Source organism: Halichoerus grypus, chromosome 14 (genome assembly GCF_964656455.1).
Source record: "Halichoerus grypus chromosome 14, mHalGry1.hap1.1, whole genome shotgun sequence".
In the NCBI taxonomy this organism is placed as follows: Eukaryota; Metazoa; Chordata; class Mammalia; order Carnivora; family Phocidae; genus Halichoerus; species Halichoerus grypus.
In genome coordinates this window covers 88,487,105-88,504,765 of record NC_135725.1, presented here as the reverse complement: position 1 = coordinate 88,504,765, position 17,661 = coordinate 88,487,105, and the positions used below count along the sequence as shown (strand labels likewise).

General features: G+C 49.8%; 1 protein-coding gene across 4 annotated transcripts in view; it reads right to left on the bottom strand.

Annotated features, from left to right (window-relative positions):
- Nucleotides 1-17,661, bottom strand: part of FUBP3 (far upstream element binding protein 3) — a 50,637-nt gene that overhangs the window by 11,522 nt on the left and 21,454 nt on the right. For all 4 annotated transcript variants that reach the window (XM_036117058.2, XM_036117059.2, XM_078061896.1 and 1 more), the window contains 10 exons: nt 15,144-15,177; nt 12,770-12,819; nt 12,330-12,401; nt 11,017-11,074; nt 8,824-8,986; nt 7,518-7,616; nt 4,755-4,859; nt 3,346-3,448; nt 2,608-2,708; nt 250-391 (listed from right to left, as the gene is read on the bottom strand). In XM_036117058.2, the coding sequence (XP_035972951.1) occupies nt 250-391; nt 2,608-2,708; nt 3,346-3,448; nt 4,755-4,859; nt 7,518-7,616; nt 8,824-8,986; nt 11,017-11,074; nt 12,330-12,401; nt 12,770-12,819; nt 15,144-15,177 (927 nt within the window). The remainder of the gene's footprint in view (nt 1-249; nt 392-2,607; nt 2,709-3,345; nt 3,449-4,754; nt 4,860-7,517; nt 7,617-8,823; nt 8,987-11,016; nt 11,075-12,329; nt 12,402-12,769; nt 12,820-15,143; nt 15,178-17,661) is intronic.

Below are 17,661 nucleotides of genomic sequence, written 5' to 3'. Positions count from 1 at the left end.
CCAGGCAGTGGGTCTCACTTCCAGTCTATTCGTACGGGATAACCGACAGCCCACTCTGCGCGCGCCCGTGAGAAGCCCCGACCCGGCCGGGTCCCTACGGGAGGCAGCTGATGTCACAGGCCGGGCACCTGCAGTCAAGCGCAGCCAAGAGCCCTGGACTTCATGCTCTGGAGGTACCGTAGGGCCCCGTCTGCGGTCGGGTAGGACGGATGGGAGGGGGACCACGAAACCCCATCAGCGGCTCCTCACCTTTGCCTATGACGAGGCCGCACTTATCTGCCGGCACTGGGTAGGTTATCTCCTGGACGCCACCAGGGGCTCCCACAGTCCAGTCGCCACGGCCACGACCTCGACCTCTGGCCACCGCGAGGCCTCCGAAGCCATCTCTCTCCTGGGAAGGAAGCAAAGCTCCAGTGACGATTTCTGCCACTGCCACCGGGACCACTTTTCAGCCCCAGGGAGGAGGTGAAGTGACAGGATATAATCAGTGCCACACGCTAGAACCTCAGCACCTTACACATTTCAGCTTCTGAAGTGCTCTTTCAAAGCCAGAATTAACACAAATCACAGGCGCAGTCAAAGAGGACGTGTGCAGACGAACGCGTGTGGTTACCCGACAGCCCCACTGTACCCAACTGGAACAGGCAGTCAGGTACAAACTCCTGGGTCTGAAGCCCAGTGCCCTGCTGCAGCGAGTCTTAACGACTGGGCCCTAGCGTCCAGGTATCGGGCGTCGGTTTTCTCCTCCACACCGAGGCTGCCCTTTCCCGTGGCTAACACACGCTGGGCCTACCAGAAGCCAGGCGTCAGATGCGAAAGAGCTGCGGGCATCTCGAAGTGGTACCTGAGTGGCAAGCAGGCCTCCAACCCTCCCGTCCGCAGACACTGCTGAGGGTAGTCGGGGCACCTCGCAATCCAACTAGCAGAAAGGATAAAAGGCTCTTAAAGAAAGCCGGGTTGTCCCAGTCTCCCCAAAAGGAGGGAAAAAACCAGGTGCGTGGGCTCGTGGTTTGGGGCCGGAGCAGCCTCCAACATCGTCACGCTGGGCCCCCAGCAGAGAGAGCACAACCCACGGCCAACACCTAACAGAAGAAGGTTCCTTTCATTCAGGGGCAGCCAATCTCGTTGGAGGTCTTTGTCCTCTGACTCACTCTGGTACTGCAGCATCTACATTCTTTTTTATATGTTGAGGGCAAATGTGGTCAAGCCGAGAGCCCCTCCATGGAAGGCAGAAGCTGAGCCGATGCTCAAGACAGTGGACAAATGTCTGGCAAAACCTGCCTATGCTGATTCAGAGTACACTGAGCGCTTACCCAGAATCTAAACCAGCAGAAAGCAGAGGTGGCTGGAGTGCTCTTTTCCCTGCATTTGGCTTTTAGGAGAAACAAATGATGAGTAAACAAGGCAATTTTAGGGATTTATGTTGAAATGCCTGCACGCGCGTGTGTGCGCACACAGCCCACTTCCTGGCCTGCACCAGACTCGCGGAGGTGAGGCTGTCTCCCCGCCGCCTTGCACCTCCGTAGCTCTGGGTCTGTCGACTCTTCCTGCTACAAACGATGCTGGGCTCACTTAGGGACTCTTCTGAACTGGTCTCATCCTAAGAATTGCCCTGGACTCTGGCAGAAGCCCAAGCCCCCTCTCTGGGATCTGCTGATTCGGGAAGTCTGCAGTGGGGGCCATCATCCTATAACTTCAACACGACGCTCAGTGACTTGGGGGACCGTGTGGGCGGCATGCCTGGTACATCCCCCCCAACTCCCCCCCCCCCCCCCCCCCCCCCGCAGCTGAGGGCTCGCCCCGGGGAGGTTCAGAGGCTCATCCCAGCTCACACGGCTCACGGCAGAGCAGGGGCTATGGTTTCCGATCGCGTGCTTCTCTTCAGCTCCACGTGTTTTTAAACTTCCCTCAGTTTGGCACACCTGAGAGACATGCTGACCTAGCGTCAGTCACAGGGGTTCCAGGAGCACTTCACAGCAGGGGCAGGCGGAGATGCTAACAGCCTCACACAAGCTTGCTCGCATCCCCAGACAGAGATGTGTGCGGAATCCAGTGCGTGAAGACAGCTCTAAGACTCTGGAGGAGCCTGAAGTGTTTTCTGAGGCTAAGATTAGAGCTTATTTATTTTTTAAGTAGACTCCATGCCCAGCATGGAGCCCAATGTGGGGCTTGAACTCGTGACCCTGAGATCAAGACCTGAGCTGAGATCAAGAGTCGGACGCTGAACCAACTGAGCCACCCAGGCGCCCTGGAGTTGACTTAACACAGTTCCACGCAAGGTGCCCCCGAAGGCTTGACACGTGGTGACCCGTGCTGTACTTCTCCCAACAGTTCAGAGTCAGGGACTTACCGCGTCAAGAACACCTGGACCCTGGGGTAACAAGGCAGGAGGGCAAGAAGCTAGTAACAAAATACATGAAGGCAGGAAACAGGCAGGTGTCGAAAAGCCACTGGCCGTGTACCCGGAAGTGGTAACTGACAAGAGTGCTGTGTTCCAGAAATGTGACCCGAGAGGGCGTGGCTGCTCTACGGTGCTGCCCCGAGACCCCGTGTGGCACTTTCTGCTTTTGCAGGTGACGCATGGGAACCCCAGAGCGCCGGACCCACCTGGGCTGTAAGAATAAGCTCATTGATGATGTGTGCTGCGTGCTGACACCGATCTGGGGGTCCCATGACTTGTGCAGCTCTCTCCGGACTAATACCATCATCTGCAGAACAATGTGAGAGGCGGGGTTAGGAAAAGCCCAACTTCAGTTGGAAACAAAGGTCAGTCGGACTTGCAATCAATGCATAGAGAAGCATGTACGGTTACATCTTTTTGCATGGTCCATGTCAACACTCGCTTCTCATGCAATTACAGGCATTTAAAACAGCTATCGTTACAGAAACACAAAACAATAAAGCAAAAGAAAGCAGAGCTGAGCTACGGCAATGTTGGCAAAAATGAACCTATCACAACGTTCTCCCATCTGCAGAGAAATGAGGAAAACTAAGACAATGTAAACAATTTTGCTCATGAAGGTAAATCCACAAAATTTAAAGAACTGTTCTTTATTCTAAGATGTTAGTCCTTTTTTAAAATGGTTTATCTTTAAATAATGAAGTCAAAATAACAGTTTTTTTTTTTTTAAGTCTTTACTTAACAAAATTAAAAGCTGGAAATGCTATGAGGGCCCAGAGGAGAAAGCTAGATTGATAATTTGGTAATAGTATGGGGGAGGAGGGGGAGGAAGAGAAGGAGAGAGGGAGGGAACACACAATGAGCTAATTACAGAGTCCTTGTCTTGTTAAGTGCTTTATAAGTCTTCACAGCACTAAGGATTTTTGAGGGTCATCAAAACCAACCTGGCTTGAACTGAATCCTCACCCCGGCATCATTCTGAATCTTTTTGATCATTTCCCCATTTCTTCCTATTACAATCCCAACAGCAAACCTTGGCACAGACACCTGAGCACAGGGAAACAAAACCTGATCAGAGCTGTCTGCAAATCCGTTATTTCTTAAAGGATACATTAAAAACCCCCCCCCCACACACACACAAAAAACCCAAAAAACAAACAACTTGATTTTGATTGCAGTGAATTCCTGGAAATACGATCTAGCATATTTTTCCCTCTTAGGAAAAATATCGTGATTGATGATTGTATTCCTGCCTATTAAGTATATCTAATGCGTCTGAGATTTTATCACAATAGTTATAAAAATGAAGGAAAGCATAATAAACCTTATACATAAAAGGTTAAAAATGGCAAGCTTATCTCCCCAGTTCCATGAAATCAGCATAAATACACCAGGTAGGCTGATTATACTGGCGGTCCTTGAAAATGTTTTTTTATTTCCCCTTTATTCTTTTATTGTGATAAAATATACAGAACATAATCTATCATTTTAACCATCTGTAAGTATATAGTTCAGTGGCAACTGTTGTGTAACCATCACCGGTCTCTATACCCCCACCCCAAAACCTTTTCATCACCCCCCCCCCAAAAATTCTGTATCCACTAAACAGAGACTTTCCATCAGCCCTGGTCACCTCTGCTCTACATTCCGTCTCGGTGAACTTGCCCATCCTGGGCACCTCGTGGAAGTGGAATCCCACAGTATTTGTCCCTCTGCATCTGGCTTATTTTACTAAGCGTGATGTTCGCAAGCTCCCTCCATGGTGCAGCGTATTGCAAGACTTCATTGTAAAGGAAAGCTTTCTGGGGCACCTGGGTGGCACAGCTGGTTAGGCGCCCGACTCTTGGCTTTGGCTCAGGTCATGATCTCAGGGTTGTGAGATCGAGCCCTGCGTTGGGTTCTGCACTCAGCGGGGAGCCTGCTTGAGATTCTCTCCCTCTGCCCCTCCCTGCCCCTGCACACGCTCGCTCTCTCTCATAAATACATCTTTAAAAAATTTTTAAAAAAGTAAAGGAAAGCTTTTCATCCCATTCCACCTCATCAGTAAGTTGGGCTTCCAGGTCTGATACAATCACAAAGCAGAGCACCTAGAAAACCTGGCCTCTGGTCTTCACCTAAGCAGCAGGAAAAGCCTTGAGGCAAAACCTCATAAGCAGGAGGATGGCCACATTCCCTGAAATGCGTGCAGCTGGCTCCCCTCCCCACCGCCGACTATTTCGGTCCTTCCTCACAGCCACCCTGGCTTCGAAGGTGAGATCAAAGCTCGCTCACTCCCTCAAGCTAACCAAAGTGCAGCCTACAATCGGAAAGTGCAGCCCGTCTGCCTGGGAACTGACTTGCGGGGCAAGCATACCTCTATGCTGCCTCCTCCCACGCGGGCACCGAAGTCACCTCGGACACCTCGGAAGTCAGCTTGGTCTTTCTCTCGGATGATCTCTAATACCATTTCTCTTGCTTGCTGTGTAAACACAGAGAAAAGGCATTATGGAAACCAAAATCCCAAGAAAAGACATGACACCAGGTGACATTTCAAGATCAGACCCTGTTACGTCGGGCTTAAAGACTCAGAAGGCACTTAGCTATGGGACAGGTCACTTCCTGGGTTACAATACAGGACATGAGTAGGCTGCTGGGGAGGGTTACATATATCAAATCTTAGATGATGTGTTCTTTACACTGCCCAAGACATCCACACAGACAAGGGCCCTCCCGCCTTTAAACCACAGTCGGATCAGCACATTTGTGCTGGGTCAGAGCTTGATTACTATGGCCTGAGGCATTTTGGCACACTGTTTCTTCCTGAGAGCTCTGTGGGCAGATTCCACGGAAAAGACATTACAAGGCATTCCATCGCAGAGGATCTCTGGGGAGGTGAAGGGAAAAAGCCAGCCCAGGGGGCCTGAAAATATCTTCCAGCACCCAGAGATCAAATACCCCAATTACCAATTGGCAAGACTACCTCACGGGCCTGACACTCTCAGAGGCACACTCAGCGTCCTCTGCCCCCAAATGCACTTAAGTCAGTCCATCGTCCCCACACCGATCCCAGCCCCATAGGAATCTGCACAAACATCAGGCGTACATAACAACTCAAGGTCATGGGAACCCAGACTGCATCCTGGTTCTGGAAAAACCAAACCAAGCCAAAGAACCCCAAAACAGCAATTAAAGTCTTCAGACATTTGGAAAAATTGGAATATGGGACTGACTATAAGACAATGTTAGGAGACTTGCTATCATTTTCTTAGGCCTGGTTATAGAAATTAGTTCTTATTCTTAGGAGACGTATGCAGGATCTAGGGGCAGACGGTCATGACGCCTGCCATTTACTCACTTAGAAATGGTATGGTAAAGCAGAAATAAGTAAATAAAGTAGACACACGTTAGCGTGGCAAAATGACAGGCCGGATGAGGCTACACACGTACATGTTCACCGTTCTATCTTTTCAACTTGTCTGTATGTTTGAAGTTTTTCATAATAAAAAGTTGGGGAGAAAAAACAAACGACCAACAACTTATCCTAAACACCGCAAACAGCTTTTCCCAAATAAAAAATGTGGAATACACAGTTTTAAAATTAAAAAAAAAACAAAACTAAAAACCTTTGGTTGTCATGATTTTCCTGCAAATTCAGGGAACATCAAGAAATAAGCTCTTTGCTCCAGTGTTCTTTTCATAAAAGAACCAAAGGTTCCACCAGCGACAGCAAGCAGGGAGCCCACCTGGACACGTTTAGGGAAGTTAGAAGCTCTGGGGGGCAAGGCACATGGGGGACCCTGGCCTGCTGGAGGGGAGTGAAGGGCCACACCACTGACTGGAGCCCAAGGAAAGAGGCTGTTTTCATCACTGGCCCTCAATCCTGTTTTAAAACCAGGATTTTACATATGTAATATGTACTTGGACCAGAAGAACTACCAGTGACACCAACTTGAGTTAAGCCAAGCAACAGCATTAAGCACTGGGGGAAATAAATAGGTGAAGGGGATTAAGAGGTACAAACTTGCATTTATACAAGAAATAAGTCACAGAGTTGAGAAGTACAGCACGGGGATACGGTCACTAATACTTTAGTATCTCTGCACAGTGACGGAGGGTAAGCGCACGCATGGTGAGCCACTTCGTAATGGACAGAATTTCCCAATGTGTTGAGTCACTATGTTGTGCCCCTGAAACGGACATAATGTCATGTGTCGATTACAGTAAAAACACATCCGTACGTCATAAGCACACACATAAATACCTCCATACGTAAATAAAGTATCATGGGAGGGGAAGAATAGGGGGAAATATTTTGCCGGAGACCGGTAGCCTCCGCTGGCTCAAAGCCCCAGAACTCCCACGGAGAAACAGCTGCTGACAGACCAGCTCACCAAGGTGCGTCACCCCGGCGCTCCTCTAAATGCAGCAAAGCCGCAGCATGCTGCCGCGGGCAGGGAAAGAACATTCGGAGTTCACGGGAACAGACACATTCCCACAGCCAGCCCATTCACATTCCTGCTGACAGCGAGAGTCGGAGGGTGGATCTGCCCCAGATGGTCTAAGACTAAGCCCCCTACTGCTTTCCGAAACGGGCTGTCCTCTGTGGCTGGGAGCTCAGGGCACAGGCCGCTTGCTCCAAGGGCACACATATGCCTGTGGGCCGCTCACCTCCCACCTGAGCTGGAGGTCTTGCAAATATGGGCCAAGAGAGAACAAGCAAGTAAGAGCCAAACAGAGCCTGCAGCTGAGGTGCCCGCGGGCCAACAGATGGGAGACTGCATCTGATCAGTGCAACAAAACCGTCTTCATTTGCGGGAATACTGCGTACATGCAGTGTCCATGACCATCGCCGCCATCCTCATGTGGCTCTTAGGCTCTCAAAATATGGCCGGTGTAAATGAGGAAATCCGTCCTCATTTACTCTGAATTAATCTAAATGGCCACCTGTGGCTCGTGGCTCTGGTGGAAGCAAGACAGCCCTGCAGCCCTTCCATCATCAGACTTGGTTTGGGACAACAGTTCACCTTAAAGGAACATCCAGTGTTACAACTTCTTGAGTGACACGCAAGCTCCACACATTCCTCCCGAGTGCTACCCCCACGCCCAGGACCCACCCGATCCGTGGTTTCTCCCCTACCTGTACTTTGAACGGGTCTCCCGTGATGCGGAGAGGCTTATCTGCTCCCGTAGGCAACGGGCCGTCCTGGATCATGACCATTTTCACACCTGTCCGCTCCTGTGGGGGTAGCACGCCAGAACAGGCCTCATTGCCGTGAATAAGAACGTGCATGTACTGCAAGCACAGGGCTGGGCCCTGTCTACCATCAGGCACGTCCCACCGACCATGAGGTGCTGCCCTCTGAGGATGCCAGCACGCAGGCCATGGTAGACAGCTGCCAAGTGCGATATGGAAAACCGTTTCCCAAAACCCTCCTCCTTTCCTGGTCCCCAGAATATCTCAACCTGATGAACTCTTTTTCGGAGCTGCCAGGCACTAACGTCATCTAGTTAGGGCCCGTGCACAGCTCTGAGACGGAAGGGTTCCCGTTGCCCTATTTCACTGATGGGGCGGGCCCTGAGAGCCAGCTGCCCAAGGTCCCAGAGCTGAGGTGGGGCGGGGAGGCAGCAAAAGGTGGATTCTGGCTTCCAGGACCCTAGAGCCCACACTACAGTGCCCACCGGGCCGAGGGCTGGGCTGTGAGCACGCACCCCTGACCTGCAACTTCAAAAGCTCAGTTGTTTGGAGATAAAAGTTTGAGCATAACTCATTTGGCAGCAAAACTAACGTGAACTCTCGGGAGTGTATCTATAGCCCGACTCGCACTGAGTGTGACTGTCATTGCATTTGACTAGGCCAACAGGCATCTGATTACAGGGTGCGCCCCAGAACTTGCCAGGGGTGTTCAATTCTGAAACACGTCTGGCTCCCCATGTCTCACATGAGGGATTCTGGAACAATAGCAGCTAATGTCTGGGGAGCATTTACTCAGTAACGGGCTCTGTGCTAAGGATCTTAGGTAAAGACAAAATCAAGAGAATCATTTCAGCCTCATGACAGCAGCGAGGCCGACAGGGCTCTGAGCCCTCGAGAAATACTCAAACGTATTTAAGATCCCACAGCTAGCGAGGGGGCGTACGGCTGGCTAAGAGCGCCAGCTCTGGACGCGGTACTTCCATCTGAGATGTTGTCACCTGGTGGTAAAAGCAACCCTCACAGAGCATCACTGCCCCAGCGGGCCGCGGGACTTGGCATCATACCTGCCGCGGTACCTGTTCATAAAGCATCTGTCCCACAGAGGATCTGTGGCACCAGAGGGTGCTGGGAAGCTCTGCACCAAGGGGTGTACAGCCAGCCCAGCGGGGGGAATCCGAGTTAGGACCAGCCCTCCCCCCCCAATCCCAGAAGGCCCGTTGAAGCGCCACCCTGCTAAGGGCTCACATACCTGCAACTGCTTGATTGTTTCCCCTCCTTTGCCAATGACCAGACCCACTTTAGACGCAGGGATAAGAATTTCCTGGATCGTGCTATTGCCGTCTATGTCGTTATGAAAGCCAGGTCCGTTCCGACAGCGGTCCACGATCTGCCCCAGGAGCCGTTTGGCTTGTCTTTGGGAGGGAAAAGAATCACAAGAGAAGGAGCATTAAATGAACGTGCTGGGCGCCCATGGGAGGGAAACAGCACCGGGGGAGGACCACGAAGGAGTCAAGGCAGCCCTCCATCCAGCTCCAGCTCCTGCCCCCACAACCCGGGAGGTCTCTGCCATCCGCCACGCTACCGGGCTGGAATTTAAAAGCAACACACACCGCACGCCAACATTCCAACACAGCCCTGTCCGGCCTGCCCTCTGCTCCTGAGGATGTCTGGCGTTCCCATCACCATCATGTCTTGTCTCCTATCACAACCGTCAGCCGCTACGGTGGCGGAGACCACCTCTGATCCCTCTGCACCTTTCCCTGGTCCCCAGTCCGCCATAATGCTTCCCACAGAGGAGACACTCAAGAGATACTCATTAAATACGGGCAGGAGAGAGCAACGAGAGAGGTGGGAAGAAAGAAAGCGAGGGTTAGTAGTCACCATCTGAATTCCCAGACTCCAAATCTCTTCTCCCTAGCCAACCTGCTCTCCGGCTTTTGAGCTCAGGCTATGGATTGCCAGTGTGGTCTCCAGGGGTGGGAAGAGGAGGCAGGGGCCTGGGGCAGCTGCAGAGCCACAGATGCCAGCTCCATGCCTGTCCGCTCGGATCTCCAGGCCCCCCGCTTCCCCTGTGATGCTGTCTGGTGCCAGGGGACTCGGAGGCTGGGGAGGGACACTGCCTTGTCGACATAGCACGCCCAACCTGGCCCCCCAGGCCACCTGTTGGGGCGATTGCCTTTTCAGCACCAGAAGCTCCCCTGGCTGGTCTGGTCTGCGGTATTTGTTCTTTAAATCACCATGTATGGTCTGTTTTTTGGCTCCTCCTATAGGGAAGAATTCTGCTACTATGCAGCACCCGAAGAAGAAAATGAAACTGTTTCCTCCTAAAGTTACAATCCCGTTGCCCCGACTGCCTGGGTAGAAGAGGAAGCAGGAATGGTTAGAAGAGCAGAGGAAAGAAGAGAGAAAGGGAGGAAACAGATGTTGCCTTTCATCGTCTTGAGCCTCTCTGGGTACAGAATCGGCCTGGCCAGTCTTCTCAGCGACACCAGCTTTTTAATATTTTGCTTGTGTACTAAATTACCCTGTGTTGGAAGAAAAATGCCTCAACTCTAGCAAACCCACCCCGCTTGGCCTATAACGCACACCTGCCAGTGATATTTATTCTGGTTCACTGCTTGCAATGTTGCGGCAGAACAAGAGAATTTAAACTCATCTGGACTCCCGGAGAAATGGAAACAGTAAAACAGCCCTATCTACTGAGCCAGAGAGAATCTTAGCACCCCGTCCCCAAATACAACGCTACTCAGCCGACTGAAAAGGGAGAGTGAGCAGACTCTAAGTTAGTACATCCCTGTTCCCCAGGAGGTTCGTGGATCGACAAGGCCTGCCTCTGGTGGTTCAAGGCTCTGGGCACGGGTGTCCCACGGTCAGAAAGCAATGCCAGCCATAAGGTGGTTGCAAGGGCCCCCCACAGTCAGGACACCCTCTGACCGGTCCATACAGCCCTCTGAGAGGAGCAATGGCCACGAAGAGTCAATTCATTTGGTTCACGGATGTCAGAAGGGCAATGGGATCAGCCCCAGGCAAAAGACCTGGTACCAGGATTCTCAAGGGTTCACCAAGTGACAGGCTCACGAAGGCAGACCTGCTCAGGGAAAGGAGGTGTCACCAAGGAAGAAGTAAAAGCTGATGAGAGCCTTCAGGCGGGGCGAACGCACGCTCTTTAAAGAACCTGGTGTATGAAGTGGATGTTATGACGGCTGCCAGAAATTCTGTAGGGTTTGGAAAAAAAAAAAAGGTGATACCTCATGTGTTTTAAGTAACAGCAAACTCCCCTGGCGTGGCCACCTCCCAGATCCTTCTCCACAGAAGCATCTGCTTCGTGGCCAGGCTGCGGCAGAGATCCACAGTGTTCAGTGACAGTTTTGCCCTTCCATGTCTCCCCATGTGGGGAAGGAGGAAGAAGAGTGACAGGAAAAAGTAAATAAAATAAACTTACTCAATACTTTCTGGGGTTCCGGTAAGTACACAGGGCCTCTCTGGAATCCCAGAACTCTCTATAAGAAGAATCAAGAAGATGAGGTGTGTTGGTGGGCGTCAGGCTACCGTGCACCCGTGTCTCTCTGGGCCGCTCCTACAGCGGCCCCACAGAAGCCCAGGCCCCGGGAAAGACAGTTTGCTTCCCCTTGTGGAGAGAACAGGAGGCTGGTAGCTCCACCCTAAACGCTCAAAGTAGAAACAAGTTCTGCAGGGGGGGCGGGCAGGACGCTGCGGAGCCCTCAGAGTGGGTCCTGATTGGGAGTCTCAGCTTCATTTCTGACCCATTTGTGTGCTAAGAAGTGCCTGAGTCGCGTCACCCGCTCTTCCTCAGTTTCTCCGCCTGCAGAGTGGGGTAAGGTCACCTGCTTGCACACCAGTGAGCAATTTAATGGCAGATGCACATCAGGCCTATTACCGGGTAGTGCATGAATCTCCCAAGAGAGCAGTGATATCTACGTGGAAATAGTTCCGGGCGATTTGACAAGAGAGGAGAAGCTTGCTTTCCAACACCACACGACGCTTTACTTTGTTCCTAAAAAACTTGCCCCTTAAAATTCTTTAACTCCAAAAAAAAAAAAAAAGACAAATAACTGACAGCAGTTACTGCCTTCGAGACACTGTAACGTGTATCTTTTAAACAGACAAATGCCTCTCTGGTCAACAGTCCTCCACACCCCCTCCTGCACTATGGGAAGAGACCAAACTCAAACGAGTTGTTCGCACTATTCGTAAGAATGCTTCTTTTCCTCAACCTCTCTCCATAATTCATGGTCAAAACGGACCCAGCTGGGAAAGGGCCTGAACTGTGTTTCACATGTGCTCATTTAGCCAGAACCCCCCCAGCTGGCCTTGGCCTCTTTCCACAACGAGGGGTGGGAGGGGTGGTCTAATCCAGGGGAGCCAGTGAGCAGTCCCCAGGAATGACCCCAAAGCCACAGCACTCCTCTAGGCCCCACTGTCTGGCATAACACCCTGGTACAGAAAACGGAGTTCCCAGAGCAACAGGTATCTGGCAGGGACCACGCGGAGCCACAGAACTACGGAGGGCCTCCTCCAGAGGCCAGACGGGCGGCCTCATCTCCGGGCCCGCTTTTGCCCTGGTTTTTCTGGTTCTCATCTGAGTCCAGCTCTAAAAGCACAAGGAAAACAGCAATCGCACATACTTACCCAGGCCCCTAAACTTCTAAGCAACGAGCAAAGGTAATGAATCTGGAAAACTGGACAAAATACTGATTTCTACCAAACTGAGATCTAGGAAAAAAGAAGCCTTACCTGAAGCAATCTGAATTTTGCAACCAGATTCTGCTTGAATCCGTGAAATCTGCTCACCTCCCCTGCCGATAACTGAAACAAATGGAACAGGGTCAGAACATTACTCCGTTCCATATTTAACCATGCATGAATGACTTAATTAATTCAGCAAACATTTACACTTGGCTCGCGGCACTGCAAAGCAGGGTGGCCTCAGCGAGCCACGGAAATCACATGTGAAACACAGCGGACAGGTACAGGGTACTCCAGCTGAAGTGAGGAGAGAGGTGGGGTGGGGAGAGAGACTGGGGGAGGCAGGCGCGTGGGTTTCTATCTCTCAGCCTGGAGAGAGCCCTGCTGCCCTTTGGCGCTCTGGGGGACACAGTGTGCAAAGCATTCTACCACAGCGACAGTTACACTGAGAGATTCATCAGGGGAAAGTAGATAATGTGGATACTTACTAAATCCAACCATTTTATCAGGCACTTTGAATTCTTCTGTTATTACTGCCCTAAAAACAAAGAACATTTTGGAAAAACATAAAAAGAATTTCACGGCCATTTCAGGTTCCCCAAATTTCCCATGTTGGCAATGCTGGAAGACAGAGACTTAAAATGAATCATGCCAGTTCGGCCAACAAGTCCCCAGCCCTCAAGAAAGAGCGTCATCTAACGGGCCCTTTGGTCAATCCCTTCTCGAAAAGATCCAAGCCTCCTCTCTCGCTGTGTCAGAGGAAGAAACCTCTGATTTTTCATTAAACCATCAACTCTACTAACAACTGCCTTTTCTTCTTGTTATTGCTTAACACTTAAAAGACTCTCCGAGGCTTGTGAAGTTAGTTTAGACTCCTCTTCCGGTCTCGTTGCTAGATACAGACAGCAATGTTGAATTTCTCTTCAACATTCCTTGTTTCCCCATCTTTTTATTGCTTTCTGGCCTCCCTCTAATTTATCTGTTGTTTCGGGTGAGATGCTCCAAATGGAACCAGTATCCAGCAGAGGCCTAATCAGTGTTGACCAGGACAGGATAATCACCTCACTTACTCTGCAAGGTACTTTCGTTAAATGCTATCCCATCCATTACGTGTTGGGTGGTTTTTTTTTTTTTTAAACAACTACTGCACTGGTTCTTTCAAACAAACCTTCAGATTTGCCACAGAGTGTCCTGTGGACAATATCTAATTTGCCCAACGCCCCAGAAAGCAATTAAATCTAAACATTTACCTTAGGAGGAAGCTAAATGCAAGTAGTTTAAAAAGAAAAAAAGGTAAGCATTTTTAAACATCTCTCACACAGCTGGATTTTTACCCATCATGGAGAAGATCGAATCAAGTGCACGTTTTTAGGGACAGCGGGGCACACAGGAGAAAGACGGCATCATCAACAGCACTCGCCACTCCATCAGTCTGAGGAGAGCAGACCGTCTTCTGCCAGAGTTTACCTCCCCCGGTTTATACATGTGCAGAGATCCTCCCTACGTCTTGGGATATTTGAGTTCGCCCCCAAATGAGGCAATTCCAACGTCCTAAATCAGTAACACTGCGGGCCCGACACATCCGGACAGGGCGCGGGGTCCCTGTGGGGAGTGTTTCCCGGCCGTGGCGAAGGGTCACGGTGCTCCCGTGCGCACAGCCACAGGACTGCGGCTCACTTGTGTAGCACCGTCTGTTCTCAGCAAGTGTTACTAGGGAATTTACTAGAAGCCGTTCAACACGATCACAATACAAACTGCCACACAACCCAGGCAGTCCCTCAGCCCTCAGGAACGGGAGGAGCAGACTCTCTTTGAGGAAGGAATGTATGAAGATGAGCTGCTCTGCGCCCCCTGGGAGACAAAGCTCCATTCTGACTGCGAGGCTGAAACTTGTCGAATGCACAAAGTATGAACATTCTTGGGAAAGTAAAATCTTAATTACGGCTTTATAGGAAAATTATGTTTGATACTAACAGCAACATCATTTAAATTATTCTAATTCATTAAAAAACAAAGCAAACCAGTAACACAAAACCCAGGTTAAATCTTTTGGTTAACTGAGGCCTGATGATTTCTAGAAACTCCCAAACATCTGTGTAGAACACAAGAGCATATAACTGTATCATTGCTGGTGAAGATTAAGGATAATGTTATAGTACTGGATGCACACCACAGAATGTCATCCATGAGGGAAGAGAAACTGTGGCAGTTTCCTGCATATTTTATTCTTTTTGAAGGATAACACTGTGACCACAAATATCCTATCTTACAGACTGGTCTTTTTAAAGCCCAGACGTCTCTGTATCTAAATCCTCAATATTTAAGGGAAGGCTATGAGGGTAAACTGAGGCAGGGAAACAACTAGGCCTTTCTCCAAGGTTCTCTGGCAAGTCCCTCCTCAAGGGCATGAGCTGGAGCCCGGGCTTCTGGCCGCCTAGGCCCACGACTCCTTGAGAATCACAAACTTTATCTTGTGAAAGCCCAACGATGCACACTTCTTGGGGATGACTTTGCTCAAATGAAGGCATTAAGGATTCATAAAACACTGGGGAAGCCATCAACTCAGGATGGAAAATTTCTCTCTTTAGATTAGATGTATGTGGACAGAAAAGAGCAGCTCCCACACTCTAGAGATCTGTTAAGTTTACATGCGATAATGGCTGATTTTTAATACCTCCTGTTCGTTTATCTTTTGAGCTTTCTCTGTCTTGGGAAGGACTACAAAAAACTTGAGTCTTAAAGAAATCTAGCCCCTGGTTTTCCCATTCTCAACCTCTGACTTTCTAACACTCTAGTACAGATGGTGGATCAATAAACAATTAGAAATGATCAATAAATAATAAAACATAACCCACTGCTTACCTTTGATGTACCAAGGCCCCTAACTGGTTACCTACTGTGGCAAAGAGAAAGAGAAAAGAAAAATCAAAGCATTAGCTCGGATAAACTAACTCTATCCTTACACGAGTTCTTACCATTTCGGGGAGGGTGGGGGGAAGAAAGGCAGAAAAAAAGCAAACAGTAATTTAGGCTCAGTGGCTGCAATGAATGCGTTACATGATATGAAACAGGAGGGGACATCTTGATCAACACAGTCTCTAACCCAGTGTCCAGCTGAACGCAGGGTAAGAAATTGATCTGCGTGTCCACATGCTGAGAGGCCTGGGAGAAAATCCTGCCTGCCTAAATCCCTCTCCCTTCCCACCTCCCTCCTGCTCTGGATCCAGACTCAATGTAAAGATAGTGAGGGTTCCCTCTTTCTCAAACAAATGAGAAGGTTTAACCTCCTAGCCTGGGAGCATTGTTAAGGACGGCTCCGTGGCAGCTGTGGTCACTAAGAACATGCACATATGTTCCTGCCCGCCACGGGGCAAACCCCACCCCCCCAATTCTCCCTTCCCTCCCAAGAACATAAACATCTCAAGGAGAGGATCTGGCATCTTCCTTCCTTGGGCCTCTTCGCTGACCCACCACAGCAGCCCATATGCAGTGGACGCTAGGAATGAGCAAGTGCCTTTCAAGCCCACTTCACAGAGACAGTGCCAAACAGCCTCTTACTATGAAAACCAACTCTGTAATCACATTCCCACAAAACCACTTTAGCTACGCTTTTTGTTCCAGTTTCTCCTCTTTCAGCTATTGATGAGTGTCTCCCTCACCAGCCATCAGCAAAAAGGATTCTGTGCTGTCTCTCTTTTGGAAAACACAGCCCAGGAAACAGTCAGCGGACAATGAAAAAGTATAAATCCTAAACATATTCCGAGGAACTGAATGGATCTTGCAATGTGCTAACCAGAGCATTCAAAAATATGTCTCTGGGGAAAGTCAGAAGGAGGACAGACAGGAGATCAGTGGGGAAGGGTCAAGCCCATCAGCTTCCAAACAAAGAGTGGAATGGTCTGACATCTGAAATCTACGACTCCCAACCGCTCTTCTTTCTGCCTGAACTTAACCCTGTCCTTCTGACTGGACAGGAACTGGTCCTAAGACGACAAAGAAAAAGAATCCAGATCATGGTATTTTAAAAGAAGAAGAAAGAGTATAAAGAAACAATGCTAGCAAAAAGTAAACGAGGCTACGGAGTCAGTACTATATTTCTTCCGGATCAATAGCAAGATAATGGTTTGCAGCCAAAATATCGACATTATATACTATTAATCTGCTTATCTCAGGGATAAGAGAATTGTTTTTTATTGAATCTTCAAATTTTCTTTTTGCCTTTCCAGTTAGAATGTGACAAATGCTCTCACTTGGGATAGGTGGTGCTCAGGATTCCCATCCCATGTGAAGACTGTTCAATTACAACCTTGGGCAAGGAGTCCTCGTCACATACTCGGTCCCTGGATGGCGCGCACATGAGAGGACTGTTCACCATCTAAGGCAGTGGGTATGAAAAATACAGGCTGAAGAAGGATGTCTACAAGAGTGCCCTTGAGTTTGGTTAGCTGTCCCTACTCAAGGGCCCAGCTCAGTCTCCCTGCTCACTTTCAGAATGCCTCTCGGGGGGGTCAAGAATACACTGAAGATGGAGAGACTAAAGACTGAAATGCCTTGACATGCCAAGAACACAGAGGTATCTGGTCCCCAAACAGGGCAACACGGCCAGACCTTGGCTCCTGGCCCACTGTGCTGTTTGGTAAGAGATGTCAAAAGGCTGATGATCTTCAGATATTTTGGCCAGAAAAGCTACAGAAATAGGGTAAAGGGCAACGCTACTGTAAAGAACGTCATGAGATTCAGGAGAACATTCAAAAGGCTCTTGGTCGAAAGCCACTTGAAATTTTATGCTTGTCACACAAAAAAGGGCAATTCCTTTTTGTTGGTAAGGTACGTGTCACAGGTGCCCACTGCCTCGCTGGTAAGGGGAGGGGCTCGAAAAGAGCAAAAGTCGAAGCACACACACCAGCATCCCACCGAGAGACGGACTGCTGAGAGCCACGACACCGAAGGAAATCAAATTCCAACCCAGACTCAACTCGGAGTTGGTGGACTCTTAGGAAGCACTCTTGCACTCTTCCTCTGTGCAAATGCTGAAGCCGCAGGCTGAAACGTGCGATTTATTAAAGTTTCAGTCCCTGCGGAAACGGCCCCATTTGATGCCTACAAGTGAAAACCAACAGTTAGATCGGGCACTCACACGGGGGATGGGTGACGTCCACTCCACGAACAGGGAGCCTCCCCTCAGTCTTCACAATGAAGAGGGGTCCGACAAGGGAGGCATATGGGGACCTATCAAGTTCAATTCCATGGTAACTACAGTCATTTTACTGTAAAAAAGGCAAAATGCTGCATACAATCCGTCCTATTTCCCGTTAATGGTGCATGCTGGCCCACAATGCTTCATTTCCCCTCAGAAGTTCACCCCAGCTCCATTCCAGCA